Raw genomic sequence first — 17,176 nt, 5'->3', positions numbered from 1 at the left:
GCACAGAGCAGGGGGGCACGGGGAGGGGGGCACGGGGAGCAGCATGGGGAGCGGGGTGTTGGGAATGGGGCATGGGGAGCAGGAAAATGGGGAGCAGGGAGTGGGGAGCAGGGAATGCGGAGTGGGGCATGGGGAGCAGGGAGCTGGCAACGGGGCATGGAGAGCAGGAAAATGGGAAGCAGGCACAGGCAGCACAGCACGGGGAGTAGGAATGTGGTGCAAGCATGGGCAGCAGGGAATGGGGAGCAGGGAATGGAGAGCAGGACATAGGGAGCAGGCACAGCGCACACCCCTGGGTCTGGTGAGCAGCACTGAGGGTGCACAGGTAATTCTGAGCATGTCTCCAGGTGCCTCCAGGTGTCCCTCCCTCTCTGGCATCCCCAGGGATGTCCCTGGCCAGGGCAGAGCCAGCAGCCCCAGCCGGGCACAGGTGATGCCACTTGGCACGTGGGCAGCCAGCACAGCTCTCCTCAGAGGTCACCTGGGGCTGAGGCAGCCCTGGGACAGACACATGGGAGGCAGGTGCCAGCCCCAGCTCCCCCAGGGGCTGCTGGCATTGCTGGACCCCCAGCACTGGTACCAGTGCCCCAGATCATCCCCGAGCAGCCAGGCTGGGCAGTGGGCAGGATTTGGTCAGGCACAAGAGCAGGAGACTCATGGGGCAGGGGGACAAGTGGCCCTGAACCCCAAAGAGAAGCTGGGGAAGTGGAGGCAGCAGGGGGAGGCTGATGGCAGTGGCTTGTGGCTAATCCCTGTCCCCTGGAGGGGTGAGGAGCCTGCAGGTGGCATTGACACGTCCCCCCCCACCCCCCAAACCTGAGGCAGGCAGGGCAAGGTGGGCACCCCTAACACCCCAGGGTGGTCTCTGCCTGGAGGCAGCAGCAGGACACCCAGAGAAGGGAAAAGGGAGCCCCAGGGGACCTGCCTGCAGCTGGCACAGCCCCATCCCCACGGGCTGCCTTCTGCTACCACCCTCCTCCTCCTCCCAGCACTGACCCTTGGCTGGCCTTGGGGAGCCCCAGCTTTCCTACTGCTCACAGGGCCCAATTTAATAACAGCACTATCCCTTAAATTAAAAAATTAAAATATATATACATATATATATACTGTATACACAGACAACAACAGAACAGTGCCAAAATGGAGGAAGGGGGCAGGAGAGGAAGGGGGAGAGGAGGGCAGTCAGACATCTTCTTTACAATAAAAACAAGGACTCTGCCCCAATGTCAGCAGAGTCTGGGGTCCCCTAAAAATACCCATCTAGAGAGAGAGCTGGAGGGACAGAGCAGGAGAGAGGGGCATGGGCTTGGACAATGGCATCTTCCCAATCCGAGCCAGGCCCGCGGGACCTCAGCTTCGCCTGGACTTCGAGTGCTGGATAAGCCACTGTAGGGTGATGTCTGCAGAGGCAAGGGGACACTTACAGCCTCTGTCCCTGGCTGTCACCTCCCCCTGTTCCCAGGCAAACACCCCCCCGTGACCCCAGCCCACAGCACTCACCAATGTTGTCCTTTTCTTTGCAGGAGATGGAATAGCAACAGATCTCTCGGTCCTGGATGGCTGAGAGGTTCCTGTGGGAAGGGAGCAAGCCTGGCTGCACACTCTGAGCTGTGTGGGGTGCCATGGCAGACACCCCAGGCAGCTCCTGAAGGGTCTCTCTGGACTCTGTCTCTGAGACAGGGCACAGTGGAGGGGCAGCAGCTCCCCAGGGGCTGTGGGTGGGTCAGGAGAGAGCACCATGGCTCCATGCCTGAGGGGCAGGGCTGCTCTGGGAGGGGGGGCTGTGACAGGGCAGGAGGGACCCGATCCCAGGGAGACCCTGGCCACCAAATTCCATAGGTCCCTCCAGCCCTGCAGCCAGATGGTGCAGGGAGGTTTTAGGAGTGGCACAGGGCTGGCAGCCTGGGAGCTGCACAGTGCAGAGATGCTCTGAGAGATGGAAGGGGAGGAAATGCTGTCAGTCAGTGCAGCATCCAGATTCCCCCTGTGGAGGAGCCCAGTGCCACTGTCCAGGGCAGTATCTGGGGCAGAGCAGCTCCAGCAGCCAGTGCCACGCTGTGCCGGGCCCCCACGCCACCATGTGGCACGTGGCACCCAGCCCTGGCACCGGTGGCTCCGGCTCCTCTGTGTCTCCACAAGGCGTCACCCCAGACATGCTCAGCCACTCATCTCTGCCAGCCACCCCAGGCCCACTGTGCCACCCCAGATGGGCAACCGTGCTGGGGGGGACATGGCAGAACAGGGAGGGGTCACTGTGTCACAGCCCTGTGCCTGGGGTCACACTGTGTCACACCCCTGTGCCCGCGGGTCACTGTGTCACACCCCTGTGCCCCAGGGGGACACTGGCACATTGTGTCACACCCCTGTGCCCCAGGGGCACACTGGCACACCGTGTCACACCCCTGTGCCCCAGGGGGACACTGGCACACTGTGTCACACCCCTGTGCCCCAGGGGGACACTGGCACATTGTGTCACACCCCTGTGCCCCAGGGGCACACTGGCACACCGTGTCACACCCCTGTGCCCCAGGGGGACACTGGCACATTGTGTCACACCCCTGTGCCCCAGGGGCACACTGGCACACCGTGTCACACCCCTGTGCCCCAGGGGGACACTGGCACACTGTGTCACACCCCTGTGCCCCAGGGGGACACTGGCACACCGTGTCACACCCCTGTGCCCCAGGGGGACACTGGCACACTGTGTCACACCCCTGTGCCCCAGGGGGACACTGGCACACCGTGTCACACCCCTGTGCCCCCGGGGCACACTGGCACACCGTGTCACACCCCTGTGCCCCAGGGGCACACTGGCACACCGTGTCACACCCCTGTGCCCCAGGGGGACACTGGCACACCGTGTCACACCCCTGTGCCCCAGGGGGACACTGGCACACCGTGTCATACCCCTGTGCCCCCGGGGCACACTGGCACACTTACATCTTCTCAATGAGCTCCTTCTCATCCAAGGCACCGGGCAGGTCCCGCTTGTTCCCCAGGACGAGGACCTGCAGGGCAGGACAGGGGACACCTGAAGCACCTGGCCACCTGCTCCTGCCACTCAGAAGCAGAGCCTGCTTGTGGCACCAGACAGCCCTGGCTACTCCCCTAGGATGTCCCAGACAGAAACCCCCTTCAGCAGCACTCAGGAGGCAGAGCACTTCAATTAACTGCCTTAATTAGTGTACACAGCATCTCCTGTGCACTCCCTGCTCCCAGTGCGGGCATGGCCCCACAGCTCCTCCTCTCTGGAGGGCACCAGCATTGCTGTGCCACCCAGGACATCCTCCCAGGAGCCTCTCGCTGTCTCTGAGCTGAAGTCCAGTGAAATGGCCAACACTGACTGCATCCATCCAGCAGGAGCAAGCCCGAGATGCTGGGCAGGACCCACTGTGCAGGCAGCCAGCCCAAACCAGGATCAGCAGCTTGTGCCAGCCCGGCTCTCTCCCGGCAGGACTGGTTTGTCCCTCCATGTGACTGTCACCTGACAGGGCGGTGCCGAGCCGGGGCTGCCGCGCTGGGCCGGGCTCTGCAGCAGCACAGGGTGAGCATCTCCCCACCCCGCTTCCAATCAGCAGCCGTGCTCTCAGGAGAGCCTTCAGAGCCCTGCAACCGCAGCCTGGCATGTCAGCAGCTTCATTCAGCTGCCAGTGGGCACTGGGGATCCGTGGCAAGATGTTTAGTTAGCTCCTTTCAAAGGATGCTGATTTGGGTGCACAGCCCACCCACAGGTACAGCATACCTGTGACATGTCCCACCTCGTGCACATGTCCCAGCCCATTGTCCCACCTCGTGCACATGTCCCAGCCCCATGTCCCACATGTCCCAGCCCCATGTCCCACATGTCCCAGCCCAGCAGCCCCTCTCACAGGAGACAGCACCTTTCTGTCACACCTCAAATCAGGTGCAAATCCATGTGAGAGGACAGATTTCACCCAGGAGCCTGATCTGTGCTCTCTGCCCTAAAGATCCCTCTGTGTTGCTTGGCCCAGTTCTGACCTAGAAGTGTCACTGTCCCAGCTGGCTCCCCCAGGAGTGCAGCAGGGAAGTGATGCCTCCAAGGAAGGGGAGCCCCTCCCTGAATCTGCCCTGCAAGCGCTGGCAGTGCCAGCCTGGGGACCACGACTGAGGCACCAGCTCACCGGGATGCCCTGCAGCTGTGGCTTGTCAAGCAGGTTGTGCAGCTCGTTCTTCGAGGCCTCAATCTTCTCCTGGTCAGCAGCATCCACCATGTACCTGCAAGGGAAGGGACAGCCCTGAGCACAGGTGCCTCCGTGGCCTCGTGCTGTGCTGAGGGCCGTGCCACCCCCAAACCTCCTCCCATGGCAGCTCACTGCCCCCACTGGGAACTGGGCCAGATCCTTCCACCTCTTCCCAAGGATGGCTGTGGAGCTGAGAGCCCCTCATGTCTCCCAGGGGAGCAGGGGAACACCTCACCCTTGTCTCTCAGGTGTGTCCCTGCTGACAGCAGCGACAGGCCGGGCGAGGGAAGGCCAGGCAGGAGAACTGCAGGACACACATTGTCTCCAACAACATGCACATGGCAGCTCCATGTAGGCACACAGGAGAAGCAGAGAAGGCAGGAGAAGCTGAGGATGCAGAGGTGACAATGACCCAAGAAGGGGAAGGACCTCCCCATCCCATTGATGGGGTAGTTCTGGGAGGGGCCATGGAGCACGTGGATGTGAAGCTGGTGGTAACCAATGCTTCTCTGAGCAGAGAGGGAGATTTGGGAAAGGATTTTGTTCTTAAAGGCCAACTTCTATCCTGCAAATGATGTCAGTGAAGCCAAAACTTGGGTGAGGAACCGACCAAAGCAGCCTTGATTTCAAAGCTCAAGAAGCTGGGAGAGGAGTGAGAAACACCAGCTCGTCAGGCTTTGGGGAGTTATTTAAAAATGGGAAAAGAGCTACTAACTACTAAAGTGCTTAACACAGGAAAATGGGAACGCTGTGCTAAGAGGGAAAAACACCCCCAGGGACTGCCCCAGCCCTTGGCATGCTGGGCATGGGGGAGAGCTGCGAGCAAAGGGAAAGGGACCTGACACAGCTCGATGTGATGAGGGCAGACTGGAGTGTGACCTGGATGCTGACAGGTCCTTTTGCTTCCTGACAACCACATGGGCCAAAATTACGACATTATGGAAGGAGGCAGCAAAAGGAGTGAAAGGACAGAGATTCTGTCATTTCCAGAAAAGCTCACTGTAATAAAAAGTGTAATAAAAACGCTTCTGCAGGTCCAAGGCCATGTCCCAATATGCAGAACAAGCAGTACCACACTGGGAAGGGCAGCACAGAAAGCAGTCCTCCAAATCTCAAGGGATGGTCACTTGGGAAAGATCCCATAAATCTCATTTTCTGACTGGGTTTAAGTAACCCCAGCATGGTGTCCCAAGATCAGCATTTGTCCTTTGGAATAGGCAAGCTGCTTCCCATGAGTGCCTGGCCATGCTCACCCCCAGCCTGGACTCCCTGGGACTGCTTTTCCTGCACTGTTTGCAAGCAGGGGACACCCAGGGACACTCAGATTTGCTGACTCAGCAGCGGGTGAGACTCCTGCTCTCAGCACAAGATTTATCTGGCAGCACATAAACATCCTGACCTGGAAAGCAGCCTCTCCTGTGGGAAGGGCTGAGCTCCATGACCGGGTGTGCTCAGCCCTGCGGTGAGCAGCCAGCACAGAGGGTGCATGGGAGCCTGGAAGGGGGAGATTTGAGGAGCAGAGCTGGACTGGGGAATGCTGGAAGGGAAGAGGAGGGTCTGGCACAGCTGGAGGGACCTGGTTGTCCTTTGCTCAAAGTCCATGTAGACATCAGTCCCCTGGAGAACTATCTGGAAATAAGGAGGCTCAGGGGGGACCTTCTTGTCTCTCCAATTCCCCAACAGGAGGGTGAAGCCAGGTGGGGGTCGGGCTCTCCTCCCAGGAAACAAGCAACAGCACCAGAAGAAATGCCCTCAAGTTGGACCAGGGGAGGTTTAGGTTGGATATTAGGGAAAATTTCTTCCCTAGAAGGGTGGCCGGGCCCTGACACAGGCTGCTCAGGGCAGTGGTAGAGTCACCACCCCTGGAGGTGTTCAAAAACCATCTGGGGACATAGTCTAGTGGTGAATATGGTGGTGTTGGGTTAATGGTTGGACTTCATGATCTTAGAGGCCTTTTCCAGCCTTCACGACTCCACGATGATTCAGTGATTCCAGCTCGGGCAGCAAAGGCACCCCAGCAGCCCGGGGTGGGTGATGCCCCCTCCCCTGGCAAGGCCCAGCAGCAGCAGCAGCAGCAGCAGGGGGACAGCAGGGCTCTGGGATACTCACACGATGGCACTCACTCCACGGCAGTATCGCTCCCACATGCTGCGGAACCGCGGCTGGCCCCCGATGTCCCAGAGCTGTGACAGGGAGATGGCAGCGTTACCCTGGCACTGTTACCCTGGCAGCGTTACCCTGGCACCGTTACCCTGGCACCATGCTCAGCACCCCACACTCCTGCCCAACACCATTCCTCCCCATGTGGCCACCTGGGGCATTCTGGCCGTGCACCAAACCCACCCCCATCCTCTCCTCCTCAGCTCAAACCTCAGGAGGAGCTCCTGGCTTGATAAAGAAGGGACAAACCTCAGGAAGGGGAGCTGGAGGATGCTGAATCCCCCTGTGTGTGCCTCTGCTGGCACAGAGGGACCCCTGGCCCAAGCTGGGTGCTCCTCCCCATGCCCATCACACCTGCTGCCATTTCCCTGAGGCATTTCCCATTTAAGAACACTCAGCACACTCCCAAGTGTTCCTGCATCAGCCAGAGATGCCCCAGTCAGCTTTTCAAGCCTGTCAACAGCTATTTCCCAGTACAACCCCGGGCCCTCAAAAAATCCAGGTAGAAGCCTCCTCCTCCTCTGCTCCCAAGGCAGAGACCACCACTGCAAGCCATGACCTGTTATTTTCAGCACTGACCACATCCAGAAATCCCCACCAGCAAGCCAGAGATACAAGGAAACCTCCAGCTTTGCAGCTCAACCCTAAGCTCCAGCCTTGCAGCCCAGACTGGCTCTCACTGCACAAGTCTGGATCTCCTACAGCCCTTCCCACCACCTCCTCTGGTGGGTTCCTACAGGACCCTAACAGGGCAAATCTTTCACTTCCAGGAGGTGGAATCACAATCCCTGGGAATGTTAACAAAACACATGGATGTGGCACTTGGAGACACAGTTTAGTGGTGAACATGTCACTCCAGGTTGAACTTCATCTTAAAGGGACTTTCCACCCTAATGCTGCTATGCTTCTATTCTGTGAGCTGCAGCTGGGATCCCTGGAATTCTTCCACCTCCAGCAGAAGAGCCACCAACCTCCCTCACCTTCACCTTTCATCCCAAGAGCCCTCACCAGCAGTAACAACTGCACCTTACCTTTATGGTAACATTGCCTTTGGTGATCTTCCTCATGTTGAAACCCACTGTCGGGATCATGTCCTCATTGAACTGTCCTGACTGCAAGGAACAAGGGCAGACAGCGTTAGGAGGCAGAGGAATGGCAGGGCAGCAAGGCTGACAGCCTGGTGTAACCCAAGGGCTCTGCCAGCCCTGCCCTGGGCACGGTGCAGCCCTCCTGCAGGTCCATGCCAGCAGCACAGAGCCCAGCAGACACGGTGCCACCAGGACTATGGGAATGTTGTTCTTTTCCAGCTGGGAGAAAGCCTGGTGGGCAGAGGGAAGCCATTGTGTTGTTGTGCAGGGCTTGGTGAGCATTTTGCATGTAAATCACCCTCTCTTTGTACACTTTTGTTATTAGTAGTGTTGCTCTTATTGTCTTCTTGCTGTTTCTAGTAAATTGCTCTTATCTCAACCCATCATCTTTGCCTTTTGTGCTTCCAGTTGGAGGGGGAAGGGGAAGCAAGAGGCAGCCAACACCCAACACCAGTGGGAGAACTAAAGTGGGGAATACATTCCTAAACCAGGACACTGTGACTGCTGCAATGGGCACAGGTGCCCTGGGTGCCCCAGTGCAGCCCCCAACCCTGCAGCCAGATGCCACCTCAGCCCTGGACATGCTGTTGCCTGGTGGGCTGGGGCATTCCCATCCCAGCTCTCTCAAACCCTTTGTGGAGGAGGCTGAGACCTTGCTCCTCTGCAGTGACCTCTGGTGAGGCAGCCCTGGAAGGACCCCCAGGGTTTCAGGCTGGGCTCCCCGGCCAGGGAGCCACCTCCTGCTCCAGCTCCTTCCCAGCTGCAGGTCCTGAGGGCACCAGCACGTTTTGTGCTTTGGATCACTTATGGCCCAGCTCAAACCAGACTGACTTCTGCTTTCAGGCAAGAGCTGTCTGCACTGCTCCTCCAGTTCTGCATCCTGCCTGTGCTGGGTGACTTGGGGATCACAGAGCTTCCTCCTGCCCCCAGAGCTGCTCCAGTGTCTGTTGAGTTTATGCATCAGATGCATGAGATCCCTGCGGGGCTGCAGCAGCCCAGCCCTGCTGGTCAGGCTTGTTGGGGCAGTGAGCAGGAGCCATCCCTCTGCTGATGCTGGCTCATGAACCCACGTGCACAGCACCACACCAAGGGGTCTGGTGAGAAATGACCCTCCCTTTTAAAATGTTAAAGGTTTATTAAACCTTAACAAAAATACAACAAAATTACTAAATAAGGAAAAATTACAGTGCTGGGAGCCCCCGTGACTACCAGCCATGTGCTCATCTTCAAGATGGATGCTCCTCCTTTTATACCTCTAGACCCCCTAAAGTCCTGTCAGTTAACCCCTTCCCTGCTGCCCAGGGGTGCAGATCACTTTCTCACACCTTGGCTGGAGCTCAGGTGTTGCCACAGTAACGAGCCAACCCTCCCAAATGCCCCGAGTACCGAGGCCAGCCCATGATAACAGTGAGGGGGGGACACATCACAGTAACACAACTCTACATCTACAGAACTTCTCTTAACACACACATAATGTTCACCCTTCAGTGAGAGCCACCATCCCATCACTCATCTCTAACAGTCTGGCAAAGCCCACCCCAGTGTGCTGCTCAAGCCCCAAGGCTGCAGGACAGGCACAGAGGGACATCACAGGCAGTCCCAGCTGGGATGTGGCAGCTCTGGGGCAGGAGACAGGAGATGGCACAGCCTTCACCTCCAGCAGCTTCCCTGGCACTCAGACCAGGCTCATGACCCATAAATGCATCCTGGGGGGAGGCCATGCTGGGGAATGCTGAGGAGCCAGCAGGGCAGAATGTTTGACAACCAGGATAGTGCAGCCTTGGGGATTTCAGCCATCAGTGCCAGAAACCTGCAGGAACCACCAACCATGGCCAAACTCATCCTAGCAGGTCTTTACTGCCCTAAAATCCTCAGTTTCTTGAGGGCTTTTCTCTTAGTTAACACAAACCTCAAACAGGAAGTCAGTTTATGCTATTTTGTCATAAACATATTTTTGTGTCTGGTTGAGCCTATGGCTCCTCCAGATGCACCACACCAGCAAGTCCCCAGGGTTTTCCTGACCTCTTCCAAAGGCTTTGCAATACACCCTGCTTCCCTTTTTCACATCCCTTTTGCATTCAGCAGCAAAAGCCAGCAGTCTAGGGGTGTTCAGCCCATGCTGCACCCAGAAAGAACTGTGAGGAAGGGCATGGGGACAGGAGGGGAAGCAGGCAGGGATCCACAGGGACATCGCCTATGGACTGAGTTCAACACACAAGTGAGCTCTATGAAACAAAGGAATTCTCAGGCTTTGATCAGTGGGCACAGACTGCATTTGCTGAAGAGCTCTTGGAAGCTGCAGCGTTCCCTCAGGGATTACAGACCACATCATGGGATCTGCTGGCTGTGCAAAAGCCATACAAGATAAGGTTCCCATGTGATAGAAGTTTCTTCCAGGAAGGGGTGAGCTGCAGGAGCCAGAAGTCACCTCTTCTTTCCTCCACGGGTGGGACAGAGCATGAGCATGTCTGTGTAAGTGACCACAGCCTTGCTCCCTGCCCCAAATCCCTTTCCCACTGCAGCACCTGCCTCCAGGCTGTCCAGGCCAAGGGGCCAAAATAAAACTACCTGAGCTGTCCAGAACAGGCTGAGCAGGGAATGCAAGGCACTGTGCTCCAGCACGGCTCCCACGTGCTCCCTGCTGTCCCAGCACCCACAGAAGCATCTTGCACGTGCTCCTCCTCTGTCAGCTCATCCTGCATCAGCTGATCTCTGAAAGCAGCTCTCAGTGGTGGAAACACAGATTTCCTCTTCCCTCTCCTACTACCCCTGATGCTGATGCCTTCAACATATTTTCAACTCCCTGCAGGGTCCAGCCATCCACAGCTCCACTGCCAGGAAAGCAGGGGGCACCCGGATGGAGACAAGCAAAAGCTTCACTGGACACACTTTTCCCCCAAATTTTGGTTATGTAATGGGCATAGTATCCATGCTCACTCTGAAGATGATGCCAAGCCACACCAATTGCTTAAGAACAGAATTCACAGAGTTCACAGGATCACTAGGTTGGAAGAGACCTTCAAGATCATTGAGTCCAACCCAATTCCACTGGGAAGCAGAAAAATTGTTGCAGGCAAGATGGATTTTGTGGCCACAAATGGCAGATCAGGTCTTTACAGACTCCAGTTCATTACTGGTTTTGCCACGGTCACCCACTGCTCTGCCCAAACCACTCTGCCTTGGTGCCCTGCCCCAACACTTTCCAGTTGGGTCACTGGGAGAGGAGGTCAGAATTCAGCTTTTGCCAGGGCAAGCATGCCCCCAGCTCATGCTGAGCCCATCCTGACACATGCACATGGACACCACATCAGCTGCCACTTCAGCATCACCCCTGGCCTAGACAGGACCCAGGGCCTCGGCTTGCTGGCACATGCAGAGAAGCCACCTCAGCCTCCCTGCTCTGGTGAGCAGCACACAGGACTGAGGTGGCCAGGCCCTGCTCCTCACTGTGGCCAGGTGGCTGTCACCCTGTGCCAGCACAGGATGGCACTGAAGTGATGTCACCTGCTCTAGATACATCAGTGCTGGCTGTTCTGCAGCCCTGCTCCCCAGAGATGGCAGTGCTGGAAGCCCAGCCCTGGCTCTCTGCAGCTGTGTCTCCATCAGAGTATGGCCCTTTGTAGGACAGAGGCAGGAGCCCAAGGCACCTCAGGTTGGGTGTCTCCCACCACTGCCTGGACCATCCCCAAAACTGCCCAGCCTGGCACTCCTGCAGGCATCTCTTGCCATGTGGCACTTGAGTCCCTGCCAAACCCTGTCCAAGCTCTAACAAGGAGGGAAACTTATATATAAACAATATAAGAAAGAAATGTTTTATGATGTAAGAGGTGAGGCCCTGGCACACGTTACCCAGAGAAGCTGTGGCTGCCCCATCCCTGGAAATGTCCAAAGTCAGGCTGGATGGGGCTTGGAGCAAACCAGTCCAGTGGAAAGTGTCCCTGTATGTGCATGCCAGTGGTAAGGGTGTTGGACAAGGTGATCTTTAAAGGCCCTTTCAAACCCAAACCACTCTGGGATCCTATCTCAGGAAAGCCACACTGGCCATTTTTCTTGGCTCATGTTGACAGAGCTTGCAGCAGCAAGACAAGACCATGCCTCAGCCAGATTCTGCTCCTCTTCCAGGAATATGGAGAAGCCCCCCAGAAAACCTGACAGCTTCTGCATTATGAAGCTAAGGAGCAAAGACATACCTGTGGAGGGCCCAGCTGTGCATCTGGAGGCAGAATGAGAACCCACAGCCACCTCCCACCCACTCTGGCCCTGCCAGACCCCACTCAGGGGGCACACCCAGAGTTTTGGGAGAGGTGGGTGTCAAGACAGACCGGTGCAAATACACCAGAACAACATCTCCCTGCTACTTCCTCAGCACCTCTCTGCTCTACCTCCCCAGCAAACCCTGGGGACCTTGCCCACCTGGAGCTGCACGTTCCCTCCCAGGCTCATCCAGGGCACATCCTGCCCAGATGGGTCAGCTGGCTGGCCAAGGGGTCAGATCCCTCTGAGGAGGGCTGGGAGCAGGTGCTGAGCTCTGCAGTCCTGAGCCACTCCCAGGCCATGCCTCCCCAGCAGCCCTGCTGCAGAGCTGGCCACCTGCCCCCCATCCATCCCACCTGGTGCCAAACACGAGGCTGCTGTGTTCCACAGGATGGGGCAGGGTGGCAGGACCACGGTGGGCCACCTGATCCAAACCCCTGCTCAACCAGGGTCACCCCAGAGCACACAGCACAGCATTATTCCCAGACAGTCTCCAGGGAGGGGACTCCTCACCTCTCTGGGCAGCCTGTTCATGGCTCAGTCACTGCCCAGGGAAGAAGTTCTGCCTCACATCCAGGTGGAACTTCCTGAGCATCAGCTCCTGTCCATTCCTCTTGTCCCATTGGTGGGCCCCAGGGAGCAGAGCCTGGTACATCCTCTGAGCCCTCCCTGCAGACACTGACAGACAATGATGAGGGCCCTCTCAGCCACCTCTTTTTGTCTGTTTGGCTCCACAGCCTCAGCTCCCTCAGCCTGTCCTCATCAGAGACATGCTCCAGTCCTGTCAGCATCTTCACAGCCTCCACTGAACTCGCTCCAGGAGCTCCATGCTTCCTCTTGCAGCACTGGTCTCAATCACTTTCCAGGCAGGGCTGGAGCACAGGATGGTGCTCCAGAGCCTCCACCACACGTCCAACACCCAGCACTTGTGCCTTCACTCTCTTGGAAGGCTCTAGCACAGGTAGAAAGCATGTGGTGTTAAAAAGCAGCAATGTTCTCTTCTAACCACGGCCTGCACTGACAGATTTTGGGCCCCAGCACCTGCTCAGGAGCTCTCAACACCCTTGAGTCATCCATGGCACTACCAGACTGGAGAAAAGGCAGATAAAAGCCCACTAGCTTAAGACCAAGTGTGTATCTACAGTTTTCACTTCTCCTTGAAGGAAAGACTTCAAGCCTCAGCTATCAACACCTGGGAAAAGAAAAAATAAGTCCAGGAAAATCAAAGTTCCCACCCCAGGCAGGTGACCCAGGAGGAGTCACCTTGATCACAGCTGCCTTCAGCAAAGCCCTTGCCTGGCACAAGCACAGCCTGGCTGCTGGAGGGAACCACCCAGCTTCCAGGGAACCAGAGCCCACTTCTCAGTCAGATGCAGCTACAAATCCTGCAGGAAAAGGATGGTGCCAACCTCCCAGAGCAGCTCCGGTCCCAGAAAGGCTTCTTGTGACATCTCTCCAACACCCCAAAATCCCACACTCCTTCAGTTCATATTTTATCCCCCCACAAAGCCCAAATCACAGCTATTTCCCCTTCCAACAAGCCCATTGCAACACTCCAAAGCCAGGCGCCTCCAGACCTTCTCAGGCAGTTCCTGTCAAGCTGGCATTTCCTGTGCCATGCTTCTATTTCGCTGTGCCCAACAAGTCCTTCTTTCCAGGATGTCTTCTCAAAAGCTGGTGCCCCTTTTTGTGTGCATCTGCCACAAATCTTGAACCTTCCAAATAACTTGAGAGGCCAAACTCAGCACCCTGAGCCAAACTGACACGTGAGGGTCTCAAACACCCCACAACAGACCTGACAGACCAGCAGGACATGGTGCCAACTCCAGCCACCTCAAGAGCTGCTGTAATTCCTCAAAGTCCCATTTCCCTACACCAGCAATTCTGGCTAAGCAGAGTTCCAGTGCACGGGTCTTGCCAGTGGGGTCCTGCCCACAGTTAAAGTACCAGGTACAAAGTATTTACTCACAGAAGCAAACCCCACAAAGCCCACAGTGAGCCCTCTCTGCTCCAGATGTGGCTGGGAGAGCAGGAGGCATGTGGGGAACAGGGAACCAAGGAACACCAGCCCTTGGGGTTTCCAGCCCTGCGCAGGCAGAACAGTGCAGCACGTCTGGGATAAAGTTCCATCACCCTTCACAGCTTAACTGGGTGATCAAAACCAACACTAAATTACTTTGCCATCTTGAAGGGAGCCTGGGTGCTCTTAACAGGCAGCAGCACCCAGCAGACCAAGAGCAGGAACTGCCCACACATAGCACCACCACATCCCACCCCGGCATGGGATTGCAAAAACTGATATTAAACACGCAAATGGTGGGGAGAGGTCTCCCAAAAATAGGATTGGCGCTCAGAGTCACTGCCCCAAAGCCAAAATGCTCCCTGTCCCCAGACACTGGTGCTGGTTTATGGGGGGAACCAGCTGGAGACTGGAGCACTGACAAGTGACTTCCAGCAAAACAGCTCGAGAGCAGAAATGCCATCACCTCCAGGATGAAAAGCATTTTGGGTTGTCCTCTCTCTGCCCCTAGACACTTCAGGAAGGACATTTTTGTCCCTCAGCACCTCCCAAAGAGCATGGCTCCAGTGCAGTGAAGCCTCCATATGAGCCCCTCTGACAGCCCAGCAGCTTCCAGCACCCTGAGCAAGCACCAACAACATGCTCTGCTTTGGAGCCATGGCAGGCACAGACTTCAGAGCAACCAGGAGGCAGTGGGGGAACCAGGGCGGATCTGCATCCACCTCCCTCCACGAAACCCTGGGGGGGCACCAGCCCAAAGCCACCCTCCAGCATCCTCCCGCCTTGCACCATCACTACTGAGAGGCCGAGAACAACCCAAAAAGCCAGGGGGGAGCCTGCCGAGCATCCCCACGGGTGGAGCCACGCCCTGGGCGCCGGGATGCAGGGACGCAGCTCCCGCTCCCCTGCGGGAGGCAGGGCCGGGGCAGGCCGGGGCTGCAGGGCCCGAGGCCGCGGGCGCTGCCCTGCCCCGCCCGGGCGCTGCTGCGGGAGCAGCCGGCACCCAGCGCGCTGCTGTGGCGGAGCGCCTCGTGCTGCCCGGGGAGGGTCGCCAGGCAAAACCTCCACACCGGCGCCCAGGCAGGAGCGGCGGGGGCACCGAGCCCGGCAGGGCCGCCCTGAGGCCCCAGCTGCGCGGCCCGGGAGGCAGCGACGATGACAAAGCGCCCGCTGGTACGGGTGCGAGCGGAGCGCCCGCAGTGCCCCGGGCACTGCCCGGCCCGGGCAGCGGCACCGGCACCGGCCGCAGCCCCGGCCCCGGGGCCTGCTCCGGCTGCGGCCCCGAGCACCGCCTCGGCTGCGGGGATGCGGGGAGAGAACGCCGCGGTTTGCCCGGGCTGCCCCGGGCCTGCACCCTGCACCCGACACTGTGTCCTACACTGTACCCTACACCCCACCCTGCACCTCACACTGTGCCCTACACCCCACCCTGCACCCCACACTGTACCCTGCACCCCACACTGTACCCTACACCCCACACTGCACCTCACACTGTACCCACACTGTACCCCACTGCTGCACCTCACACTGCACCCTACACCCCACACTGCACCCCACACTGTACCCTACACTGTACCCTACACCCCACCCTGCACCCCACACTGTACCCCACCCTGCTCCTCACACTGTACCCTACACCCCATCCTGCACCTCATACTGTACCCCACTGCTGCACCCCACATCCCACACTGCACACTGTATCCCACACTGTGCCTACACTGTACCCCACAGCTGCACCCCCTCCCCGAAGGCATTTTCAGGCTGGGGTGCGACAGGGCAGAGACGTTCAGAGAAATACCCAGGGGTGCAATGGGGGTGCAGTGGGGGTGCAATGGGATGCAATGGGGTACAGTGGGATGCAATGGGGATGCAATTGGGATGCAGTGGGGGTGCCATGGGGATGCAATAGGGATGCAATGGGGTGCAATGGGGATGCAATGGGGATGCAATTGGGATGCCATGGGGGTGCAATGGGGATGCAATAGGGTACAGTGGGGATGCAGTGGGGTGCCATGGGGATGCAATGGGGTACAACGGGGGTACACTGGGGTGCAATGGGGGGTCCAAGGGTGAAGCCCTGGGTGGGCACGTGACCGCTCGGGGATGGGGCGATGCGGGCGCCCCCGGGCTCACCGCGATAACGTTGACGAAGGTGGTCTTGCCCGAGTACTGCAGCCCCACCAGGGTCAGCTCCATCTCCTCCTTCCAGAACAGCGCCCGGAACCAGTCCAGCAGCTTGTTGAAGAGCGCCAGCATGATGCCGGCCGGGCCGGGCCGCGCTGAGCGGGGCCGAGTTGAGCCGAGCGGAGCCGGGCCGGGCCGAGCCGAGCGGGGCCGAGCCGAGCCGAGCCGAGCGCGGCCGGGCCGGGCAGGGCCGAGCGGGGCCGAGTGGAGCCGAGCGAGGCCGAGTCGGGGCGGGGCCAGTCGGGGTGGAGCCGAGCGGTGCCGAGCGGAGCCGAGGGAGGCCGAGCCGCCGCCGGTATTGTCCGCGCGCCGCGGGCCCTGCTGCCGCACCGGGTGGGGCCCGCGCGCCGCCTGCCCCGCCCCGCTGCCGCGCCCCCTGCCGGCCCGGAGGACCCGCTGCAGCGCGGGACAGGCCGGACAGGACGGACAGACCGGACAGACCGGACAGACCGGAATACCCCACAGCCCTGCCCTGGTCACTGCCGGCACCCCGACCCTCGGTAACGCAGGGCTCCTCAGGTCACAGTACGGCCTGAGGGAGGGGGGTGCCCCCTCGTACCGCTGCACCCCTCAGCCCTGCAGAGCCCCCCGAGCCCGCCCCGACACACCTGTACCCCAGTCCCCCTGCAGCCTGCACCCCGTGCCCCTGCACCCCCATATCCCCCCAGCCCGCCCTCCTGTGCTCCCAGCGCCTCTTCACCCGGTGCCCGCTGCACCCAGCACCCAGCACCCCACCTCCATCACTGCTGTGACCCCCGTGCTGGTCACCTGCACCCAGCACCCCACCTCCATCACCCCCACTGCCCCCTATGCTGGTCACTGCACCCAGCACCGGCAGGCGCATTCCCTGCACCCCTGGCAGTGCCCTGGCACGGCTGGCACCAGCCCTTCCAGCCGTGCCACGGGGCACACCCCAGTCCACCGGTACCAGCCCCCCTGCACCCCAGCCCCCCACACACCTGGGAGTGCCACTGGGACCCCTGGCACACACAGCAGGACCGAGCCCCTCTGCCCTCCTGCCCCACTGCCCCCCTGGTGTCACCTGCCATAGGTACAGCCATGGCAGCACCTGGCCAGTGGCCAAGGCAGGAGCTGCCCAGGGTGCCCCTTGCCCAGGGCATCCAAAGGAGGGTGTGGCACGGTGGCACCAGGGGTGGCAGGGCCCCAGCAGGGACCCTGGCTGCCCAGGCTCGGGGAACACCGGCGGGTGAGGGGGGACCTGGAGCTCCAGCCCTGAGGGAGGTGCACCTGCTGCCATGGGACCTCCA

At 59.2% G+C, this 17,176-nt stretch overlaps 1 protein-coding gene across 1 annotated transcript; it reads right to left on the bottom strand.

Moving 5' to 3' along the window:
- Positions 1 to 1,045: 1,045 nt before the first annotated feature.
- Positions 1,046 to 16,258, bottom strand: ARL8A (ADP ribosylation factor like GTPase 8A). The gene is made up of 7 exons (XM_064398756.1): positions 15,858 to 16,258; positions 7,394 to 7,474; positions 6,312 to 6,385; positions 4,143 to 4,236; positions 2,941 to 3,008; positions 1,501 to 1,571; positions 1,046 to 1,400 (listed from the first exon to the last, which is right to left on the bottom strand). The coding sequence occupies exons 1-7, from the start codon at positions 15,978 to 15,980 to the stop codon at positions 1,351 to 1,353; spliced, it is 561 nt and encodes a 186-aa protein (XP_064254826.1). The 5' UTR covers positions 15,981 to 16,258; the 3' UTR covers positions 1,046 to 1,350.
- Positions 16,259 to 17,176: the final 918 nt, after the last annotated feature.

Source organism: Passer domesticus, chromosome 25 (genome assembly GCF_036417665.1).
Source record: "Passer domesticus isolate bPasDom1 chromosome 25, bPasDom1.hap1, whole genome shotgun sequence".
NCBI classification, from domain to species: domain Eukaryota; kingdom Metazoa; phylum Chordata; class Aves; order Passeriformes; family Passeridae; genus Passer; species Passer domesticus.
Note: the sequence above shows the minus strand (reverse complement) of the source record. Positions and strands in the feature narration are given on the sequence as shown.

Excerpts from the sequence above, each read along its gene's own strand:
- ARL8A (XM_064398756.1), bottom strand. The coding sequence starts at position 15,980 with ATGCTGGCGCTCTTCAACAAGCTGCTGGACTGGTTCCGGGCGCTGTTC. Across the intron at positions 6,386-7,393 it reads AAGGCAATGTTACCATAAAG|CTCTGGGACATCGGGGGCCA; the intron begins GTAAGGTGCAGT and ends TCCCTGTCACAG. Across the intron at positions 1,572-2,940 it reads AAGGAGCTCATTGAGAAGAT|GAACCTCTCAGCCATCCAGG; the intron begins GTAAGTGTGCCA and ends CCCTTCCCACAG.